This window comes from Canis lupus, chromosome 26, assembly GCF_011100685.1.
Source record: "Canis lupus familiaris isolate Mischka breed German Shepherd chromosome 26, alternate assembly UU_Cfam_GSD_1.0, whole genome shotgun sequence".
NCBI lineage: Eukaryota > Metazoa > Chordata > Mammalia > Carnivora > Canidae > Canis > Canis lupus.
In genome coordinates, this window is record NC_049247.1 from 38,966,518 (window position 1) to 38,986,971 (window position 20,454).

Consider the following 20,454-nt stretch of genomic DNA (forward strand, 5'->3'; position numbering starts at 1 on the left):
CCACTCCGCACCCCACTCCGCCTGCTGACCCGCTTGAGTTCTCGGGAGGCCCTGAGTCGTTCCTGCCACCGTCACCTGCACTTACTACCTGTGGGTTTGTAGCCGGGTCCTCCGCTCGGTGCCCACCTGGGGGACAGGTGTAGGGGCTCATCGGGGCTGTTTCGACTCCCGAGGGGCAGGGGGGTGCATCCGTGATCCTGCAGCTGAGCAATGTCCATGGCTGAGTCTGCAGGGCTGGCAGGGGAGCTGTTGGGCCCCCAGAGCTTTCACCTGATTAGGCCAGGCCCGCCCCGAGCTCTCTGTAGCAGGAGTTGGTGCGCTGGTTAGACATCCTCCTACATCCACACAACCCCTCATCCGGGGCGTCACACCAACATGCAGGTGAGGTCCCTCGGTGACAAGTCGGCCGCCTCTCGTCCACACTCAGAGGGAAGGTGCCACACCCTGGGGACCCGGAGGCAGGGCTCCACCTGCCGGCTCCAGGCTCCCGGCCCCCACAGCCTGGCCTTTGTCCCTTGGAGCCACGTCCTGAGTGCGGGAGCACAGCAGCGTGCCAGCAGGCCGCGTGTCCCCCGGCCGCTCCTGAAGGTCCGCTTGGAAGAGGGTCCATGGCCGCCTGCGGCTCCGTCCCGGGCTCCATCCTGGGGCTCCGTCTTGGGGCTCCGTCCTGGGGCTCCGTCCTGGGCTCTGTCCTGGGCTCCATCCCGGGCTCTGTCCTGGGCTCCATCCCGGGGCTCCGTCCCGGGCTCCGTCCTGGGCTCCGTCCTGGGCTCCGTCCTGCGGTTCCATCCTGCGCTCCGTCCTGGGCTCTGTCCTGCGGCTCTGTCTGGGGTCTGTCCTGGGTTCCATCCTGCGTCTCTGGCCTTGGCTATGGCCTCGGCTCCGTCCTGGGCTCCGTCCTGCGGCTCCATCCTGTGGCTCCATATGGGGTTCCATCCTGGGCTCCACCCAGGGCTCCGTCCCGGGCTCCGTCCTGCAGCTCCGTCCTGGGGTCCATCCTCGGCGCGAGGCCCCCACAGCCGAGCACTCAGGGCACACGGTCCCTGCGGTTTGTGTTCCGCAGTCAGATGCTCAGAAAGTAACTGTGGCTCTGCTTGTCTCTGCGCAGATGAAGTGACCGGGACACAGCGCGAGTGGGTCCTCTGCGGCCGACGACATGGACCAGCCGTTCACCGTGGCCTCCCTGGTATGTGGCGCCCGCTGCTGCCCCCGTGGGGCCTAAAGCCCCAGCGACCAATCGGCAGGTGCGAACCGAGGTGGTGGCGGCGCGGCGTCCACCCTGCGCGCAGCCCTCTGCCAAGTGGCTCCTGAGCCGGCTAAATAACTCGTTTTGATCCACAAGAGTGCGAGCCTGCAGTGGACCAGGCCACCCTCGGGTGCCGTCCTCTGTCCCGGCCGTGGGTGCCTGCAGCGCAGGCTGTGCGGCCAGCCTCTGACCCCGCGGCCCAGGGCTCCGGGGCACGGTGGGACCGTGTGCCCACACGTGTGTCGCGCTTCCCTTTATGCCCATCATGCCCGTGCAGTGGCTGTACAAAGAGCAGGAGCCCGAGGGCGCCGGGCCGGGGGCTCAGGGACGTGCGGGGGGCCCAGTCGCCCCGGGGAGGTGGCCCGGTTCTGCACACAGCACAGCCGAGCAGTATGTGGGACGCCCTCAGCCCATTGGGGCCTGATGGACGCACGCGGGCCTGACCGTCACCCCTCGACGGCCGGCAGGATCGGGGACCGCAGAGCAAACAGGCCCCGGCCCGCGGCGTCCTCAGGATGCTCGGTTGCCCCTGACGCTGGCAGCTGAGCCCCATCGCGCCTCCGGCGGCCGGCGGGTTTCTAGGGGGTCCTGCAGGGACGATGAAATGTTCACGGCTGGCCACCGTGAAGGGAGCACGAAGGCCTCTCCCCGGGAGATTTTGTATTTTCCTTCGAGATCCACGAACCCAGCTTCTAGGTCGATGGAGACACTAGGCTCTTTCCCAGTTTCCTTCTGAAATCACTTCTGAGTCTGGGAAGCTAGGACCAGTCAGTGCAGGAAACGGAAATCTTACTTTTACTTTCAGGGAGAAAGAGAACCCGGTTCTGTCCGCCTTGCACGTCTCCGTGTGTCCCTCCGTGCTCAGCGCCTGTGCTGCGAGGGACGGTCCTGGGGAGCAGGGCTGGGTGGACGCTGTGCACAAATAACCACTGTTCGGGGCAGGCCGTGCAGTAGTGAAAAGTGAGCAGACCACTTGTGCGCGTCCCGGGGGCTGGAAACCCCCTTTGGAAACGTGCTTACTTCCAGAGTTAGTTTTTTTAAAAATTTCCGATCATTTTCTGATGTCACTGGGGCCCTGCGGTCGGTTGAACCGCGAGGGGCAAGCGGTGGCCCAGGCCACGTGCAGCCCCCCAGTGCCTGCAGCTGCACCCCTGCCCGGGGCAGCGTCCGGGCCAAAGCCTGTGGGGGTGCGGCAGGTTGGCTACTCGGAAGCGTGCCCCGAGCTGGGGTGGCGCCGGAGGAGGAGCTGCTGTGGGTGCTGCGGCCAGCACCACCCCCCGCACCGGGCCTCAGTTGCTTCCAGGTGCCGGAGTGGGGATCCGGGGGCGCCTTGCTGTCGGTGATGGAGCCCTGGAAGCTCCAGGTTGCCCCGTGGCCGTGAGGGGTCGCAGGATGCCTTCAGGGGAGGCAGCGGGGCGCTGGGGCCGCCTGGGCTGGGGACCGGCAGGGGTCCTGGGCACGCCTCCGCAGGGGTCCCTCCCCGCCACCGCAGGGGCCACCGAGAGAAGCAGCTGTCGGGTCTCTGGTTCTGTCGCTAGGGGGTCGCCGCCCGGGTGCAGGGCCGGCTCACGACACGCTGGGGGGTGTCTCCCGGCCCCCGTGCCGCGCCGTGGGTGAGCGCAGCCGGTCCCCGGCCTGAGGGTCGCACGTGGCCGCCGCCCCCCGCAGGGCTCAGGCCTTGCTGCCCGGCCCGCGAGCCTGAGGTGCCCGCCAGGAGGCCGCCGGCAGCAGGAGACAGAAAGCTGTCGGCCTCGGCCTTCCCGGAGGCCGGCCTCTGCGCTGAGCAGGTACCCTGGGGCGCACGTTGTGTTCTCCCCGGACGTGTGCAGATGCTATTTTCACGCACAAAACACAAGCGTGTGACCTCGTGTCACTGGTTCTGCGGGCGATCCCGCGCATTGTCCCCGGCCAGGGCCTGTGCCCGTCACGGGCTGTGAGCACTCGGGCGCTCGCAGAGCCTTTTTATGTTAAAAAGAAATCGGAGGGGGGCGGCCACGCGGCTCGGCGTCTGCCCTGGGCGCAGGGCGTGACCCCGGGGTCCTGGGATCGAGTCCTGCCTCGGGCCCCCCCGCTTGGGGGGGATCCGGCTTCTCCTCGGCTCCCGCCCTGCTCGTGCCCTCCATCCCTCGCTCTCTGTTAAGTAAATAGACAAAATCTTTAAAAACCAAAAAAAAAAAAAAAAAGGAAGAGGAGGTGGCCCTCTGCCCAGAAAGGCTGCTCTGGGACTGGGCGGGGGGGCTCAGTGGCCGAGGCCGCAGGGGTCCCCAAGGCGCCTGCTGTGCAAGGGACGCCCATCCCTGGAGACCCTGAAGGAGACCGCGGCTTGGAGGTGCCCCGGGCCCCGCGCAGGCGACAGCCCCCCACCCCCGCCCGCCCTCTTCTCCCGGCCCGGGGGGCTCACCTGTGAGGACATGCGTGGCCGCGCCCGCGCCCCAGGGGGACGCACCGCAGCACCTGCGCCGCCACTGGGGACCCTGCTGGCTCCCCGGGGTGCACGGCCGCGCCTCCCCTCAGGGTCCCCCCCTGCGCGTCCCGAGAGGCGCGGGGTCGCCGTGCCGCGCCGCCTGCTGGGGCTCAGGGCCTCTGGCCTTGCCTTGCAGAGGAGGCTGGCGGCCCTGCCCGACCACACGGACGTGTCGCTGAGCCCAGAGGAGCGCGTCCGCGCCCTGAGCAAGCTCGGGGCCAACATCGCCATCACGGAGGACATCGCCCCGCGCCGCTACTTCCGGTCCGGGGTGGAGATGGAGAGGATGGCGTCTGTGTACCTGGAGGAGGGGAACCTGGAAAACGCCTTTGTCCTGTACAATAAATTCATAACGTAAGTCTGGCCTGAGAAGCCTGGCCCAGGGCCGCGTGGGGGGCAGGCGCCTTGCTGGGGCCGGGGACGCGGGACGACCCTGAGCCCGACCCCGCGGCCGCGACCTCCAGACGCGCTGAGTGGCGGGGTTTACGCTGCCGGGTACTGTGCGCAGGGCCCCGCGGCCTCCCTGGGCTCCGGGACCGCCGTCCCCTCGCTCGGCCAGAGAAGTGGCTTCCAGGGCCCTGCCCTTGGCGGCCTCCCGGGGAAGCGTGTGGCGCGCTGCTCTGCGCACGGGAGCGGGAGCGTCGTGGGCAGGAGCTTATCCAGATGCGGCCACGGCGCCCGGGCCGCCGCGGACCCTGTACCCGCGCTTGTAGGGCTGGCGCCGGGCCGCGTCCCACCACGGGCCGATTCCGGGCAGGGAGCAGCCCTCAGCTGCCCTCTAAGTCAGTGGGTTTTTAAAGATTTATTTAGGGGCACCCGGGGGCTCAGGGGTGGAGAGTCTGCCTTGGGCCCAGGGCCTGCCCGGGGGGCTCAGGGGACGGGGAGGGGGCGTGGGTTGGGGTTGGGCTCAGCGGTTGAGCATCTGTCTTGAGTTCCAGCCATGACCCCCGGGTCCCGGGATTGAGTCCTACGTCGGGCCCCCAGAGCGTGCTTCCCGTCTGCCTAGGTCTCTGCCTCACTTCGCCTGAGAACACAGAGGGGGATGGTTGGCAGCACTCGCCTGCCTGGGCAACCCCTGGCTTCTAGGGAGCCCACAGGTCGTGTGCAACGGGAAGCAGCTGGGCATCCCTGACAATACGCGTTACCCGAGAACCTGAGTTTCTGAGCCCTAAGTGACCGATTGCCCGGGTCTGGTTCCCTCTGCTGGCGTTTTTGCACATGTTCCCGGGGGAACTAAGCAAGAGGACACTGGCGACGGAGGCATCCCCATTAGTTGAGCAGAGATGGCATCCGCGGCCCATCGTGATCCATCGAGGAAGGACTCCTCAGGCCCCGAACAGATGTCTACTGAGTGCAGATTGTGGGCTGGACGCTCTTCTACGGGTTAGGGCTGCTCAGTAAGGACCAAACCCCAGAATCCCTGCGCCTGGCGATGCAAATCTTCATTTCATGGGGATGTGATCCATGTGGTTTGCTCTAAGGATTTCCCTTCACCTCTGCTGTCCTTTGTTCCTCGAAAAGGTGATGAAAAGTAGTGGGCTCCTAATTAGCACCTCGTAATCCACTAGGGACTCTGGCCATCGTGTCCCTTAGTGGGCTTCCCGTTAAGGATCCGACACAGACCCCAGGCCGCTCCTGCTTCGTCAGGGGTCGAAGTCTTTTTCAGTGGTGAGCACAGATGACCTTGGTCTTCCCGACTCTTGACATTTCTACAAATCCTCTGTGTTGCCAGCGGCACATGTGTGCGGGGTGCTCTGGGGGGCATCAGGGGGTGCCCAGGACCTGACAAGGGCCAGGGCGTGGGGAGCATCCTGACCCTCTTAGTGCTTCATCCGCTGAGCTTGCTCCCCTGTGACACCAAGATCACACCCACCCCGGCCCTTGGTGGAAAGGCTGATGGAACGAATGTAGGTGAAACAGTAACGAGTCAAGGATGTTCTTTTAGAAAAGGAGTGTCGTTCTGTTAGAAACCGTCACAGATGGTATGCCTGGCAGCTCAGTCAGTTGAGTGTCGGACTCTTGATTTAGGCGCAGATCGTGACCTCAGGGTTGTGAGTTCGAGGGCTCCGCACTCAGCAGGGAGTCTGCTTCTCTCCCTCCCCACTCCCCGGCCCTTCCCCTTGCTCATGAGCAGCCCCCCTCTTAAAATAAATGAAGTCTAAAAAAAAAAAACCCTAAAAACAAAAAAATTAAACTATCATTGAGCTCTTTTCTTTTTTTTTAAGATGTTATTTATTTATTCATGAGAGACAGGCAGAGACCCAGGCAGACGGAGAGGCAGGCTACATGCAGGAGCCCAACGTGGGACTCGATCTCAGGACCCCGGGGTCACGCCCTGGGCTGAAGGCAGACCCCCCACCGCTGAGCCCCCCGAGGCGCCCATCATGGAGCTTTTTCCCCCACATAATGCTGAGGATGTGTTCTCTTTGTGTAGCTTGTTCGTGGAAAAGCTTCCCAGCCATCGAGATTACCAGCAATGTGCGGTCCCCGAGAAGCAGGATATTATGAAGGTAGGTGGGGTCGATGCTCCCCCGGGGGATCAAATGCTGCAGGAGGCTCCCTTATTGATCTCCTCCTCCTCCTCCTTCCCCTCCTCTTCCTCCCCTCCTTCCTCCCATCCTCTGGGGAGTTCGAGCACAGAAAATTCATTCCATTAGCCAAGATGTTTCGATTCCTTCTTGGGCCTTTAATCACTGAACGGAGCCAGCATGGGATGTCTAATTGAATCCTGGACGGGGTCGGGGGAGAGAGAAAAGAAAAAATCAAGAATGTGCTCAGTGGCTTTGTGGTGTGAAGAAGGAATCGCTGGCTGTTCTCCCCACAGGCGGCGAGGAAGGTGGTCCCAGGCCCCAGAACTGTCTGAGAGTCACTGTGGCTGGGGTGGACTCTTCCATACGGTTCTGAGCCCAAAAACCGTTTGAAAATCGGTGTTGATTATTAAGGCGGCCCCGAAGTTCTACTTCTTGTCCTGTAGAACCCCCAAAGCAGGGTGTTATGAAGGTCCTGTGGGGGACTGGCTGAAGGCGGATCAAATATTTGAGGGGTGCCCTAAAGGTCTCAAGGAAAAGGAAGATGGTAGTTGAAAAGTTACGTATTCACCGTCCACATTGGCCACTGATGGAGCTTCAGGTATTTTTAGCTGAGACTATAGCCTTTTAAATAATATTTTTAAAATGTTTCCCACCTGTCTGTCTTTAGTTTGGGTCACTCTTACACGGGGTAAGACAGTGGGCGCAAAGCCGGCCACAGCACGAAATCTTAGCGCCCAACGACACGTGGCCTACAGGTAGTGGGAGACGGGCTCTCACCAGCGTGTCCGGCCTGGGGCTGCCGCCAGGAGCTCAGATGCTGTCAAACGGTCACCGCCGTTTCCTAAATTCCGGGAGACGCTGATCTGAAGGGCCACTCATTGCAAGGCCTCGTGTAGCATTTCCACTGAGTTCTCTCGTTCGTTCAAGCCCACGGGGGCCCCCAAGCCGACTCTCCTGCTCTCAGTTAGTTTTATTCTTATTTTTGTCCGTAGGATAAAGCTCTCCCAAAGCTAATGGTTCATGCCTGTGGAGTGAAGGGGGCGGGCGGGTGACGAAAGATTAAGAGAAAGGAAGTGTTAGCGGAAGAGCCTGGCCAGAGTCAGAGGACTTGGATCCTGGTGGTAACGGGCAGTCGCTGCTGCGCAGGACCTGGAGTCTCCGTGGGCCTCCGTTCCCTCGTGTCTGAGAAGGAGGGTGGTGCTTGGATGAATCCGATTTTCTCGGAGAAGGCGTTTGGGATCTGGATCCCCCGCCCTTCCCCTAAGCCTGTCGATTGAGGGGACCTGGGAGGCGGCCCGGGGTATGTGGATCCTCAGGGGCGTCCGTGCCTCCTCATGGCCGAGCCTGGCGGCCCGGCCCCCGGGGCGCCTCTGTCCCTCCTGGTGCCCCGCGGACCGCACGCGGTGAGTGTGTGGCCACAGACCCGCTGTCCGGGGACGGGTGCCGCGCAGACCGCCTGCCGGCCTCGCAGAAGGGGAGAAGGGGCGCCGCTCTCCCCGGCCTCTCCCCGGCCTCCTGGGTCGTGTGCCGGAGCCACGGCAGACGGGCTCCGTTCCCACCATCACCTCCGGTTACTCGTGTCCTGATGTCTAACGCACGTGCCAGCTGTTTTTCTTTCTCAGCTGATGACCTGAGAGACTGTACCGAGGATCCCGCTAACCAATGTGTGTACATATATTTTTAAAAGAAACTGAAGGAGATTGCATTCCCGAGGACAGATGAATTGAAAAAGGACCTTTTAAAGAAATATAATGTAGAGTACCAAGAATATTTGCAAAGCAAAGTAAGTTCAACTGGTATATTTGTTTCGTGACTGTTTTCTGTGCGAATATTTTTTGAATTTCATTTTCATGTGAGTTTTGCAAGTGTCATGTGCATTTAAATTAAAAATTAAAGACGCAGTGATGGAAGAGCAATAAAAAATTCATGTCGACGTGCAAGTTAAGCGCTTGCACCAAACATGGCATAATTTTATTTCCCTGCAATATCTGATCATGTGATGCTTTAGAAAATAAATTTCCTACAGTGATTTAAATGGAGCCTTTGACCAACTCTTGCCGCTGGGACCATGGGGCGGGCGGCGGCTCTTTGGTGGTGACTGGAGGCGGCGGAGGCAGGGGAACGGGAGGTGGTTTCCAATGCATCTTATTATTTTGGCCTTGGAAACGCCAAGGTTGCCTTGAGAGGGAATAACCGCTGACCATATGAGATGTGGTCGTAGCACCAATGGCTGGTGGCTTCTGGGTCGTCACCACAGAAAGAGGGACAGCGACAGTGAGGTCTCGGGTTGAGAGGCCTTGGAGATGCCATCGGCCCGTCTCTAGGACCTCCAGTTTAATGCTTGAGCTCCTCCCGTGTTTGCCATTGTTGTGTAGGTGGCTCTGCTTTTCGTTCCATTGCGCGCTTGTGTGCTTTGGACTTGTCACTCGTGCTGTCACCTTGGCTCAGTGTCATGAACTGCGAGCACGGCCCGGGAACATCGCTGCGAGTCAGCTGGGAGTGCAGGGCTCGGCTGTGGGGCAGAGAGGGCGTCCCTCAGGTGCGGAGGGTGAGGACTCGGGTCGACTTGCCCGGTGAAGAGAGGAGAATGATCTCGGAGGCTTAGGCAAGGCGACCGCGCGGAGAGAAGGGCCCGGGCCGGTCCCCCTTCACGCCGGCGAGCGCAAGGTCGTCCCCCCGCAGGGTCCCGGGCGGAAGGGCCTGGCCAGCCCTAATGCTGCCCGTGTGTCACAGTGGCCGGCAGGATCCCCGGGGCTCCCTCGGGAGGCGTCTCGCAGAGACGGAGCACGGCCCGGGTGGCAGGCGTCCCCCGGGGCTTGTTGGACCCCTGCGCCTGCTGAGTCAGGCCCGGCCCTTCCGACCAGACCGCGGTGGCTCGGGGCCGCCAGGTGCTGCGAGGGGGTGCCCACCCCCCTCAAGCTAGTTTTCATCAGAAACACCTGAGGAGCTAATTGAAGATTCCTAGTCTCTGACCAGATACTGCCTGGAGGGGTTTGGACCCCGCGATGTCCTTGGGAGCCCCGGGGAGCGGAGGGCTGGGCGGCCGCGGCTCGGGGGATCTGGGCGGCCTGGGCCTGCTGCCCTGAGCAGGTGGACGGCGTTGGCCGTGGCGCTCGCGTCCCCACGGGCACATCGCAGCGTCTGCCTCTCCGCCGCCAGCCTGGAACCGGCTGGTCCCAGTTTGGTGACGTTGCCTTGGAAACTAACCTCTTGTTCTGCAACCCCGTTTTCCAGAACAAGTATAAGGCCGAAATCCTGAAACAGCTGGAGCATCAGAGCCTGATCGAGGCCGAAAGGAAGCGGGTGGCCCGGATGCGGCAGCAGCAGCTGGAGTCGGAGCAGTTCCTGTTCTTCGAGGACCAGCTCAAGAAGCAAGAATTAGCTCGGGGCCAGATGCGGAGCCAGGAAGGCCCGGCGCCGCCGGAGCAGATCGACGGGGGCGCCGTGTCCTGCTTCTCCGCGCAGCGCGAAGAGTCCCTGCTCGGTGCCTTCGCAGACCTGCCCGCTCCCAGCCGCGCCGCCAGCTGTGCCGGCCACTCTCCGCCCGTGACCCGGGCCCTGAAGCCTGCCGCCACCCTGAGCGCCGTGCAGAGTAAGTGACCGTCCCCGGGCGGCCCTCCCGGGACCCGAGCGCGCAGCGGTGTCGTTGCCCCTTGGCGCAGCCCTCGGGTCGCGGCCTGCAGCGTCCGGTACAGAGACGGGGGGAGGGGGCGGGGGCATTGCAAGCCTTCGGTTTCTGGCCTGTGTTCAACCCCGAGCCGCGGGAGCGTTAGAGGCGAACACCCGCAGGCAAGGTGCTGGGCAGGTTGCGTGACCTTCGCTTACACCCGCAAAGCCGGTGCCCAGACTGCCGTGCGCGGGGGCTGTGGCCGGCAGGTGGCCTGCGGGGGCCCGGCTTCGCCCCCTTCCCGGAGCCCAGCAGTGGCCGCCCCACCCGAGACGCGGCCGGATGGCGTTTGCTTCCGGTCGCCTGAGGAGTCAGGAGAGGCAGCCGCTTAACGCGTTCCCCTCCCGCCAATCGCTGCTAAGATCAGCGCCCCAGTACCGACCCCGGCGTCCGCGGAGACGCAGGGTCACAGGGGAGCCGAGCGGGGAACGTCCGCCGTAGGGGCAGAGCGGGCCTGGCTTGCGCCACCCGCGTGGTCCCGGCCCGGCCCCACCGTCCTCGCTGAGCTCGCCTCTCGGGCTGCGGAAGTACAGGGAGCACCCGGGACGCCACGTCCCTGTATTTCTCTTGGCCCCGTCGCGCCGACGCAGCTCTGGTGGCCGGGACGCGGGAACGTGTCTTTAGCTCTTTCTGCCTTTGCTCTCTCGTAGACTTAGTGGTTGAAGGCCTGCGGCGTGTAGTTTTACCGAGAGACCTTTGCCACAAATTTCTGCTGCTGGCGGAATCTAATACAGTGAGAGGAATAGAAACCTGTGGAATTCTCTGTGGAAAACTGGTACGGCCTGTGTTCCTGTCCTCCCGCCCAGCACACACGCGGGGGCGCCACTGACGGGTGACTAGCACGGCAGGGTAGAATCACCCCGAGGGCCGCACACATGACGACGTGGCCGACGTAGTCCACTGACAGCTGTCGTCACTAACGGACTGACGCTTCCGGGACACGGGACGCAGGAGCCAGTCGTAAATGCATCGAGCCACGTATTAAGTCTCGGTCTAAAAAAATGAGGGACCCGGGGTGCCTGCGCGGTGCAGCCTGTTGAGCGTCCGAGTCTTGGTTTCAGTTCAGGTCATGATGTCAAGGTCGTGGGATCCAGCAGGGAGTCTACTTAGGGTCTCTTCCTCTGCCTCTGTCCTGAGCCCTGCTCGCTCACGCTCTCTCTCTCTAAGATAAATACAATCTCTAAAATAAAGAACAATGATGGATGTCAGGTCTTCGGATTCCCTAGACCACACCCCCGCCGCAGCTGTCACTGTGACGGACGGTCACGTCGTTAACTCTGCAGGCGTCGTCTGGCCTCCCTTTCGCAGAAATGCGCGGAGTAAGACCAGGGTTTGGCTATTTTCCTTAGTTTCAGGTGGTAGTTTCGGCCAGCTGACCTCTCAGCACGGGCCCTATTTACGTTACGGAGGATTTTATCCAAATTATGTGATGAAAGATAATGTGAATATAGAAGGAGGACAAGCGACGGAAGACACGTTGGATCTGCACCTGCAAGGAGGGCGAGTCACGTCTTGTGGAAAGTGCCCTTTGTGGCGTCACTTGGGTCCGGGCACGTTTTCCCCCTAAACACTGAGCCGGGGAACCGTGACTTAACTGACCGTTTCACTGAGCACACGTCCTCCCTGCCGCACTCCCGCTCCTCTCTGGTCCTCCAGGAGACAGGGTGACAGCAGCCGCACACCTGCCGCGTCCTCACCCCCACCTGGTTCGCCTCCCCGGCGGCGTGCGGTGGATGCTCCCTCAAGACATAGGTCCTACCTGGTTGGCTTGATGGTGCATCGCCGTCCACACGCCACTCCCTCCTTCATCACACAGCCGCGCGCGAAGCAGCTGTCGGCGGTCGTAGCCTCGCGTGGCTGTGACCTCGGCCCTGCGGTGCCCCGGGGGCGCCTCTGAAGGAGCGGCTGGGTGCCTCCTGTCGGCGGGGCTGGCCTGCTCATGGGAGGACGGGGTGGCCCGGCCACTGGGGACTGGGCGCTGCTCTCCTCTGGGACGTCGGGGCGATCCTGAGATGGGCCGTTCGCCCGGGCCCGAAGGCATAAAGTCAGCCAGGACGGGGTGACGAGCGCGGAGGCGCGGAGGGGAGAGCCGCAGTGGAGGCCGCAGGATGTGCACCCCGTCTGCAAGAGAGCCCCAGCCCCAAGGGAAGGTGGCGCGGGGGGGACAGCCCGCCCGGCATGAGCACCCCCACCTGAGCCCCCTCCACCCCTTCCCCTGAAGGCAGTAATGTGGGGGCTTTCCTTTTTCTCTAAATGCAAACCCAAAACATTACCTTAATGGTGGAGAACTAAGTCCCTGTGAGTCCACTCAGTAGCAGAAGAGATTTGGGGAAGGACGTGAAGTTATGTACAGTCACATACGAACGAGACCTTTGACCCCGCACACCGCTGAGTGCCCCCAGCACAACCACGGACTCCCCATAGCATCCCCCCTCCAAATGCACTTGCTGTTTTGTTGTGATCTCTGAGTTTTTCCACCGCAAACGTAACATATCAAGACGTTGTTTGTTGACTGACCCCTCGCAGACCAGCCCGGGACGCTCACTCCTGTCTACTGTACGTTTTCCATCGTGAGAATAGGTTTCGGGCCCCCGAGAACGGCCCCCAGGCTTCTGGCAGGTCAGCCACTGTGACGTGTGAGGCTCTCAGGGTCCGCGGCGGGGGGCTGCGGGCTGCGGGTCGTCTCTCGTCTCGCCGTGAAACGCCCTGCTTCCAGCTCAGCCTGCGGGGTCTTGCCGTTTTTCCCTCTCAGATGCTGGTTATTCTTTCCGCTACTTGTTTTTCAGATGCACAATGAATTCACCATCACGCATGTGATCGTGCCAAAGCAGTCTGCGGGGCCGGACTACTGCGATGTGGAGAACGTGGAGGAACTATTCGGCGTGCAGGACCAACACGGCCTCCTCACGCTGGGCTGGATCCATGTACGTGGGGCCTCGGGGTTCGGTGTCTTTTCCACGGGTGTGGGGGGGCGGGGGCCGCGTTCCTCGAGGAAATGGAGCTTCCTTGGAATCGTTTCTTCTTTCTGGGTTTCAAGCACCATGAGTGTCTCCACGGCGTCGGGCTGGGTCTGCTGCCAAGTCCGATTGAGCAGTGCTCTGCTCTGCTCTTTTCCCTCACCGTCCAGTGTCGAGACAGAGAAACAGAAATTGGGTGACCCCCTTCGATGATTTTATGTGGCCTGACGGGGACCACGTCAGGTTTTTAACGGACTTGATGAGACACGTATTGATATTCTCTTTCTCTTTGTCGTGGGCCAACAGTGCGTTGTTCTAAGAGAACTTCCAAAACATTTTTTTTGGTATTTTATTAATTTATTCATGAGAAAGAGAAGCAGAGGGAGGAGCAGTCTCCCCACGCGGCAGGGAGCCCATGCGGGACTCAATCCCAGGACCTGAGATCACGACCTGAGCTGAAGGCAGACGCTCCCCCCACGGAGCCTCCCAGGTGCCCCGGAAAAAGTTTCTTTTAAGCAAATGTTTTTATATATCAAACAGGGGCCATTCATCCTTCTGCTTCTCCCCCGCAGGCCAGGGAGGAAGGTACCACTGTGTAAACAGCCGCGGTGGAGCAATCCTGGGTTCCAGCACCTACCAGGCCATCGTAGGCGTGAGAAAGAGCTTATGAATTTTTTTTTTAAAGACTTATTCATTCATGAGAGACCCAGGCAGAGGGAGAAGCAGGCTCCCTGCAGGGAGCCCGATATGGGACTCGATCCCAGGCCCCCGGGGTCACGCCCTGAGCTGAAGGCAGACGCTCAGCCACGGAGCCCCCCAGGCACCCCGAAAGGGCTTATGAATGAAAACACCCACGTTCAGATCTCAACTCTGCTCAGAATTCATTACAGGAACGTGGGCCCGTTAGGTAAGCGATCCATGCATCTGTGTCACCATCCACAGAGCAGCCGTCACGGTAACCAGCTTACCCCGGCCTGTGTTAGAGGAGAGGAGTCCGTGAATTCCGTGGCACGATTCCTAGGTGAACACAGCACTTTCCTCGTGTCTAAGAGTCGAATGAGATAACATGTGGGGTGACCTGCTCAGAGCCTGGCCCGCCATCGCAGCCAGTGGCACCTGCGGCCATCAGCGTCCAGGGCAGGGCCATGCCTTGGTCCTTCTATCCGTCGGGGTGGCGGCTGCATCGCTCTCCACGGAGGAGCGGTTATTCTGGGGTGCACGTGACTGCTCCTGGCAGAAAGAAGGGGCTTGGGCATGTGCCGTGCACATTCAGTCTGCGAGCCCCGGGGCCGCCGGGCATTGTGTGTCCGACAGTCGCTCGCTGCCGCCCGGAGCCCTGGAGACCTCTGGGCAGTTTGTACCCCCACCCCTGCTGGCATAGATGGCTCACGTGGTGACAGCGGGTTTGCACAGGTCAGCAGGCGGGCAGACCCTCGTCCTCAGTCTCACGAATGCTCTGGGTTAGAAAAGGTGGGATAATCCCGGTCCTCAGTTGGCCTGTGTCTTTGTAGACCAAGACAATATTAAAATAATGGCAGCAAAGACAGTAACAGATGCAGCGGACGATTTTGGTTCCTTTCTGTGTTAGGCACTGTCCTGAGGATTTTACGTGGATGACCACATTTAATTTTAACGCAGCGACCTGATGAGGAAATACTGTCTTTGAGCAGCCCAGGAAATGGGCATGTGGGGTTAAGTGGCCTTCTCAGCGTCACACAGCCAGTGAGCGACGGGCGCAGGACCCAGACACTGCTTGCTGGGACCCAGGTTTCCTGATTAAACGGGTCCCTTTCCTTTTTCAAGAGTAATTGGGGCTGACTGTGAATTCTAAGATCATGATGGGTGCACGTGCGTTTCACACTCGTGTGAGCCTCCAATCCGTGTCTTGGAAGCACAAGTCTGCATATGGCCCCAAAGCTGGAAGGTACACTTCCCAATGCAGACCCCGTCCTTGTCACCGTGCAAGTGTGCACTTGCCGGGGGGATGAGCCCCGACCGTCTCCAGGCACCCGGAGGCTTCTGCTCTCCTGCTTGTAGGGAATGACGGCCCACGGACGGCGCGCAGTGCGGCGTGGTAACCCCGCGAAAGGCCTTCCTCTCGCGGCCGCGGGTTTGCCAACAGTCGCTCTGGGTTTCGACCCCAGCTGTGCCGCTGAGCGGCTGTGTGAGGACGGGCAACTGACCCCGAGGCGCCGGGCCCCTGTGGGAGACGGGGTGCTGGGGCGACTCCCCCGGCTCCTGGCGTGGCGACCTGGCCTCCCTAGTAAGCAGGAAGCACGCGGGCACGAGCCAGGGCCCCCCTCCCCGATCGTGGTCGTTCCACGGGGGCGCGAAGCGTTTGTAAAAGTCCGATTTGATGAGTGACAGTCAAGAAGGACAGGCTGGTCCCTGGAGACTTCTTGCAGGGCGGTGTGGCCTGGGCCGCGACGACGACCCGGTAAGGCCCTCCTCTTTCCTGTTGGCAGACGCATCCTACGCAGACTGCCTTCTTGTCCAGCGTGGACCTGCACACCCACTGCTCCTACCAGCTCATGCTGCCCGAGGCGATTGCCGTCGTCTGCTCCCCGAAGCACAAGGAGTAAGTGCTGGCCGCGCCTGAGGGGGCGTGGGCTCTCGGCTGGGGACGCAGGGTCTCCGCCCCCACCTGCGGCTCTGCAGGCTTGGTGTCACTTAAGGTCCTTTCCGCAGAATGCCCGGGGCTCCTGGGAGCGTGATCGCCAGCTGCATAAACGGGGTTATTTCCCAGCCTTAGCTCGTGACCTCCAGAGCCTGTCCACGGGGTTGGAGACAGTGACCGCTAGGCACAGATTATGAGCCGAGGAGTTGGACAACTCCGGGTGGAACCTTGGCTGCGGCCCCGCATGCGCGAGGCCAGCAGGACACCTGCCCCTGGAGCCCCAGGCCCCTCGGGCCCGCCCGTCGGGAGGGGTGGGAAGGAGCCGCTGCAGGGGGTCGGCGAGGAGAGCTACGCCCAGGTCTGGCAGCCGCCGCCACTCACGCAGGTGCTGCTGCTTTGAACGGCGTGCGCATGATTACAAACAGGAGCTGTAGGTGCCGCCTGGGGTCTCCTCCCACGGGGCCTGCTTCCTCTCCGGCCTCACGGGACAGTTCGGGTCCGCGGCCCCCACCCTGAGGCCCAGTGGGCGCCTGCAGCTGGTGTCAGCCCCCGGGGACTCCCCATCTGCACCCCTGTGGTAAAGTCGGCCTGAAAGACCACTGTGAGGGCACGCAGGTGGCTAAGGTGGTGAAGCGCCCCACTCGCGCTTTCAGCTAAGGTCATGACCTCAGGGTCGTGGGACCCACCCCGCGTGGGGGTCTGTGCTGGCCGTGGGACTTGCCTATGACTCCGCCCCCCGCAGCCCAACGATCTCTGACTTTGTCCCTTTTGTTTGCACCCGGAAACAGCACTGGCATTTTCAGGCTCACCAACGCCGGCATGCTTGAGGTCTCCGCTTGTAAAAAGAAGGGCTTTCACCCACACACCAAGGACCCCAGGCTGTTCAGCGTGAGTACACTGTGCTGGCTGTTGTTCACACTTACTTTTCACCTCTTCATTTATTGTCCTTACGGATTCGGGGAGGGTGCGCTACGGCCTAAAACGCTGCACTGCTTCGCCTGGAGCTTCCTGACCCTGAGAGGTCATCGGTCTTTGTAGTTACTCCCGATTTCTTGCCCTATTACTGCACGTGCAACACCAGTATCCCTGCGGCCGGTCAGTCATGCACGAGCCCCCTTTCCATTTATGTATCGTCCTGACGCTTCACAAGCTAGTTTCCTCAGACCCCGGGAGGAAACGATTAAAGAAAATGAGATGACTGTCCCATGGATCCTTCTGCTCCGTGTGGACAGATTAATGTTTCCGTAACAGTGAAAACTGCAACCACACGTCTGGGCTGGCTTCCTACAGCCCCAGAGGGACACCCGACTATATCTTTTCTAACTGCTCACGTGGTGCTTCTCCAGCCGTAACATCACAGAAACATTAAAGTCAGAATCTACCTAAAATGACAGTTACTTGGCAACCTCTGTATGTGTGTGTTTGTTGGAAGTGAATGAACACCATTTTATTTGTTCTGATCGGAAACATTTTCAAAAATTAGGAACATTTTAAATTAGGAAATTCATATTCCCTTTCTGCAGAGAATCATGTTAAACATTCTGACGTAAAACCAATTATTTTTTTTCCTAGGTCTGCAAACATGTGTTGATAAAAGACATAAAAATAACCATGCTGGATCTAAGGTGATGTGTTCTGAAGACGAGCACCATTGACGCCGGACACCGGTCCCTGGACCTGAGGTTGCGGGATTTTCTTAAGACGTTTCCTGAAATGACTGATATTTTATATTTATACATTTTAGATCAGAACGTTTGATATTTATTGTTCTTGCGCATTTTGAAGTTTTTCCTTTCAGGTTGCTCTGTCTGCAGGGCGATCACAGTGGTGTGAACTTCAGTAACTGTGAACGCGCCAATTCCATGACCACACAATAAACGATGCTGCAAACAGTGTGTCTGTTAGTCCTAGAAATGTCTGTGCACGTCTTCAGGGCTTTTGATGCTTCCCTGAATTTAGTTTTCCCCTCGTTCCTATAAAACATGATTCTAAACAAGAAGTTCTGAGTGCCAGGCGGTCTCCAAGCCCAGCCCTCTGTTTCTGCCACCCTTCCCTGAGGTCGAAGATGAGCCGTTTCCACCTGTGAGAGGAAACGCGGCTGCAGCCAATGGGGACGTCCTGCGTTGAGTGTCGGGCAGGTCCGGCTCGGAGCTGCATCTGTGGTGGACCCCAGGGGACGGAGCAGAAGAGCAAGCCTCTGCTCAGGAAGCAGGTGCCAGACGCCTGGGGTAGCACGTGATGCCTTAACCTGCTGAGACGAGAAGCAGAGACGCCTGAGAGGAGGATTCAAAAAGCTCAGATAAGAGCGTACGGCCTGTTGCCGTGAGAGTCGGGGTGACAGGGAGAAGAAATGAAGCGAGAGAAGGAGCTCCTACCTCGCAGCCCAAATGATTAACAGATTTGAAAGGTGCACCTGCAGTGGAAAGGGTCTGTCTACGAAGCAGGGCATGGGGACTACAGAAAAATACGTTCAAGCCGAATAAGGGAACATAAATACGACGTTAGGTTTTATCAAGGCGTGGGTGGGGACTTGTGACCCGTGTCTGGATAATAAAAGCGTTTACCTGGATCAAAAAATATGGATTTTTTGATCAAACAGAAGAACGGGAGGTTTGTGTACTATGTTGGCACGTTGGAGGAGTAGGAAAAACCTAGGAGTGGTGACCGCGGGGGACAGAATGTGACCGCATCGGAGGTGGGACGATTAAAGAGGTGATTCAGGTCAACTGAGGCCACCGGGCCCTGACCCAATGTGACAGGTGTCCTGTGAGAGAGGGCCGACCGGGCGGACACGGGCAGAGGACGCCCCCTCCTGAGGCAAGATGCTTCCAAAGAAACCAGACCCTTGATCTCAGACTTCCAGCCTTCAGAACGGTGAGAAAACCGGTTTCTGTCGTCTGCACCACTCAGCGGTGGTAGTGTATCGCGGCAGTGCAGCGGCCACACACAGCACCTCGTAAATATTTGCTGAAGGTGCTGCTGGTTTTCTGGAAAGGACTCTCTTGGTTGCCAGGCAGGGGTCACCCTCTTCCCTGCGGGCCTTGGCCCTCGCAGGACAGCAGGACAGGGCGTCCGTGGTCATTCTCCGCTCCTGCAGCGGCTCCTGGATGCTGTTGCCGCTCCCGTGGCTGGTTCTGGGCCTCCCCCAACCTCGTTCCACGCTGTGGACACGCAGGTCATGATGGAAGCTGTGCTATCACAACTGTGGGGACCAGGCCTGGGGTCATGGTTGGGAAACCAGCCATGGTGACCCAAAAACGTGGAGAGCATGTCACATGCCTGGCATGTTGTGACGGGATCACATTGCGAGAGAACGTTTCCTGTCCAGAGGATGCTTGAGAAACGTCGTGTGCTTGGCGTTGATCGAGGAAGGGAGGGAACATGCGGCTCCGTGTTCCTCATAGAGGCACCTGCTGTGTTCTCTGTTCCAAAGACAGCAGAGTCTCCTTCAAGGAATGTGCCTCCTCTTCTAGCGTCTGTGCTCCTTGGGGACGGCTGCATCAGGGGTCCCAGAGATTCATCACACTCACGTCCAAGGAGACTCCTCAGTGAGGGAAGGCGTATCCCAGTGGGTTGCCCTGATCAAAACACCAGACATGGGCGCTGAGACGACAGGTCGTTTCCCACAGTTCTGGGGGCCTAGGGTCAGGCTGGCACATTTGGGGGCTGCGTGGGGGCTGGCTGCCGGGTTTACAGACGGCCACATTCTCATGAGGTAGAGAAAGCTCGTCTCCCCAGAGAAGGACACTAATCCCACCATCAGGGATCCCCCCTCGTGGTGCAATAGGCCGGAAGGCCCCACCTCCACACTCCGTCACACTGGGGACTGGATTTCAACATGTGGAATGGGGGGGGGGGGCGTACAGGCACCCACATCACAAGGCAGGTGCCAACAAGCAAATACCTTATCCGTTTGTCACGCTTTATGGAAGTGCTGTTGTACACGCCCGGAAAGCCCACGATCACACGTCGGTGAGAATGTGGAAGCTGTTACTCTCTTCCCCGTGATCTGGTGCTGAAGTGCCTTCAAGTGGATTAACGGGCTTACCCACGGAGAAGGTAGGATCCCAACAGTCACCAGTTCAGGAACTCATACTAGGTACTGGTTGCCAAGAAAAAAAATCTCTCAAAAGAGAAAGGTTTTTTTTTTTTTTGGGGGGGGGGCAAATCTTTAAACCCATATATTTTATATTTATGTTTTATCCGTATGATTTTAATTTTATACTGTTTTTATAATTAAAAGGACTTCATAAAGCCCATATTCCTGTGTATGCTTGAATAATCAGGGAGAAGCTAACGAAGTGGAGGTGGTGGCGAGAATCCAGGGGGGGGAGAGTTTCCCTATTTAGCGAGGAAGGTGCCAGAATCCGGGCGCAGCCGGGGCCGCGCGAGGGCGAGGGCGAGGGCGAGGGCGAGGGCGGGCCGGCCCGGGAGGTGAGCCCCGCGGACCCCGCGCACCCCGCACCGAGCGCGCCTGCGGCCAATCCCTGGCCGTGGTCCGGCCCCAGGGCCCTTCGGACTCCGCGGAGGCACGTGTCCGCGTCAGGGGGGTCGCCCGCTCCGCCGCCCGGGCGGTACTCGCCTGGGTCCCCGGGGCCCGGAGGGGCCGTCACCCCGGCTCGCGGGGCGTGCGGACTTCTGTGCGGGGGCAAGGCCGACGGCGCGGCGGGGCGGGGCGGGGCGGGGCGGGGCGGGGCGGGGCGGGAGGCGTCTGTGCCCGGCGCACCTCACCCCCCAGCGGCCTCGCCCGGGACACGCGGCGGGACTGAGGCGGCGGCGCCTTCCCTGCCTCAAGGGGTGTCGGGAGCTGCTGCCACGGGGCTGCTCGCGGCCGGGCCTCCCCCGTTGCGCCCGCCGCCTCAGCCGTCCGCTCCGCGGTGTCCCGGCCTCCGACGCGCCCCGGTCCTGGGCGTGACCCCGCGGTCGGGCCCGGCGGGGAGGGGAGGCCCCTCGGCCGCGGCAGCCCGTCCCG

At 60.6% G+C, this 20,454-nt stretch overlaps 2 protein-coding genes across 5 annotated transcripts in view; one reads left to right on the plus strand and one right to left on the minus strand.

Annotated features, from left to right (window-relative positions):
* The window catches only part of STAMBPL1 (STAM binding protein like 1), a 28,320-nt gene extending 10,941 nt beyond the window's left edge, over positions 1–17,379 (plus strand). For both annotated transcript variants that reach the window (XM_038576071.1, XM_038576070.1), the window contains exons 2-11: positions 1,109–1,186; positions 3,847–4,064; positions 6,145–6,220; positions 7,929–8,024; positions 9,476–9,833; positions 10,559–10,683; positions 12,695–12,832; positions 15,331–15,443; positions 16,271–16,370; positions 17,055–17,379. In XM_038576071.1, coding sequence (XP_038431999.1) covers positions 1,157–1,186; positions 3,847–4,064; positions 6,145–6,220; positions 7,929–8,024; positions 9,476–9,833; positions 10,559–10,683; positions 12,695–12,832; positions 15,331–15,443; positions 16,271–16,370; positions 17,055–17,111 — 1,311 coding nt within the window. In that variant the 5' untranslated portion in view covers positions 1,109–1,156 and the 3' untranslated portion in view covers positions 17,112–17,379. The remainder of the gene's footprint in view (positions 1–1,108; positions 1,187–3,846; positions 4,065–6,144; positions 6,221–7,928; positions 8,025–9,475; positions 9,834–10,558; positions 10,684–12,694; positions 12,833–15,330; positions 15,444–16,270; positions 16,371–17,054) is intronic.
* LOC111092516 lies at positions 13,327–20,269 on the minus strand. Of its 3 annotated transcripts, none has more exons than XM_038576073.1 (3): positions 20,209–20,269; positions 19,387–19,584; positions 13,327–19,060 (listed from the first exon to the last, which is right to left on the minus strand). In XM_038576073.1, exon 3 carries the CDS (start codon positions 15,334–15,336, stop codon positions 14,389–14,391), a length of 948 nt encoding a protein of 315 aa, XP_038432001.1. In that variant the 5' UTR covers positions 15,337–19,060; positions 19,387–19,584; positions 20,209–20,269; the 3' UTR covers positions 13,327–14,388. The 3 variants fall into 3 exon arrangements, with proteins under 3 accessions (XP_038432001.1, XP_038432002.1, XP_038432000.1); XM_038576074.1 differs by lacking the exon at positions 20,209–20,269 and having other exon boundaries at positions 13,327–17,730; positions 18,047–19,060; positions 19,387–19,890; XM_038576072.1 differs by lacking the exon at positions 20,209–20,269 and having other exon boundaries at positions 19,387–19,890.
* Between the last annotated feature and the right edge of the window lie 185 nt (positions 20,270–20,454).

Bases quoted from the DNA above. Each gene is read 5' to 3' on its own strand.
- LOC111092516 (XM_038576073.1), bottom strand. From the start codon at position 15,336: ATGCGTCTGCCAACAGGAAAGAGGAGGGCCTTACCGGGTCGTCGTCGC.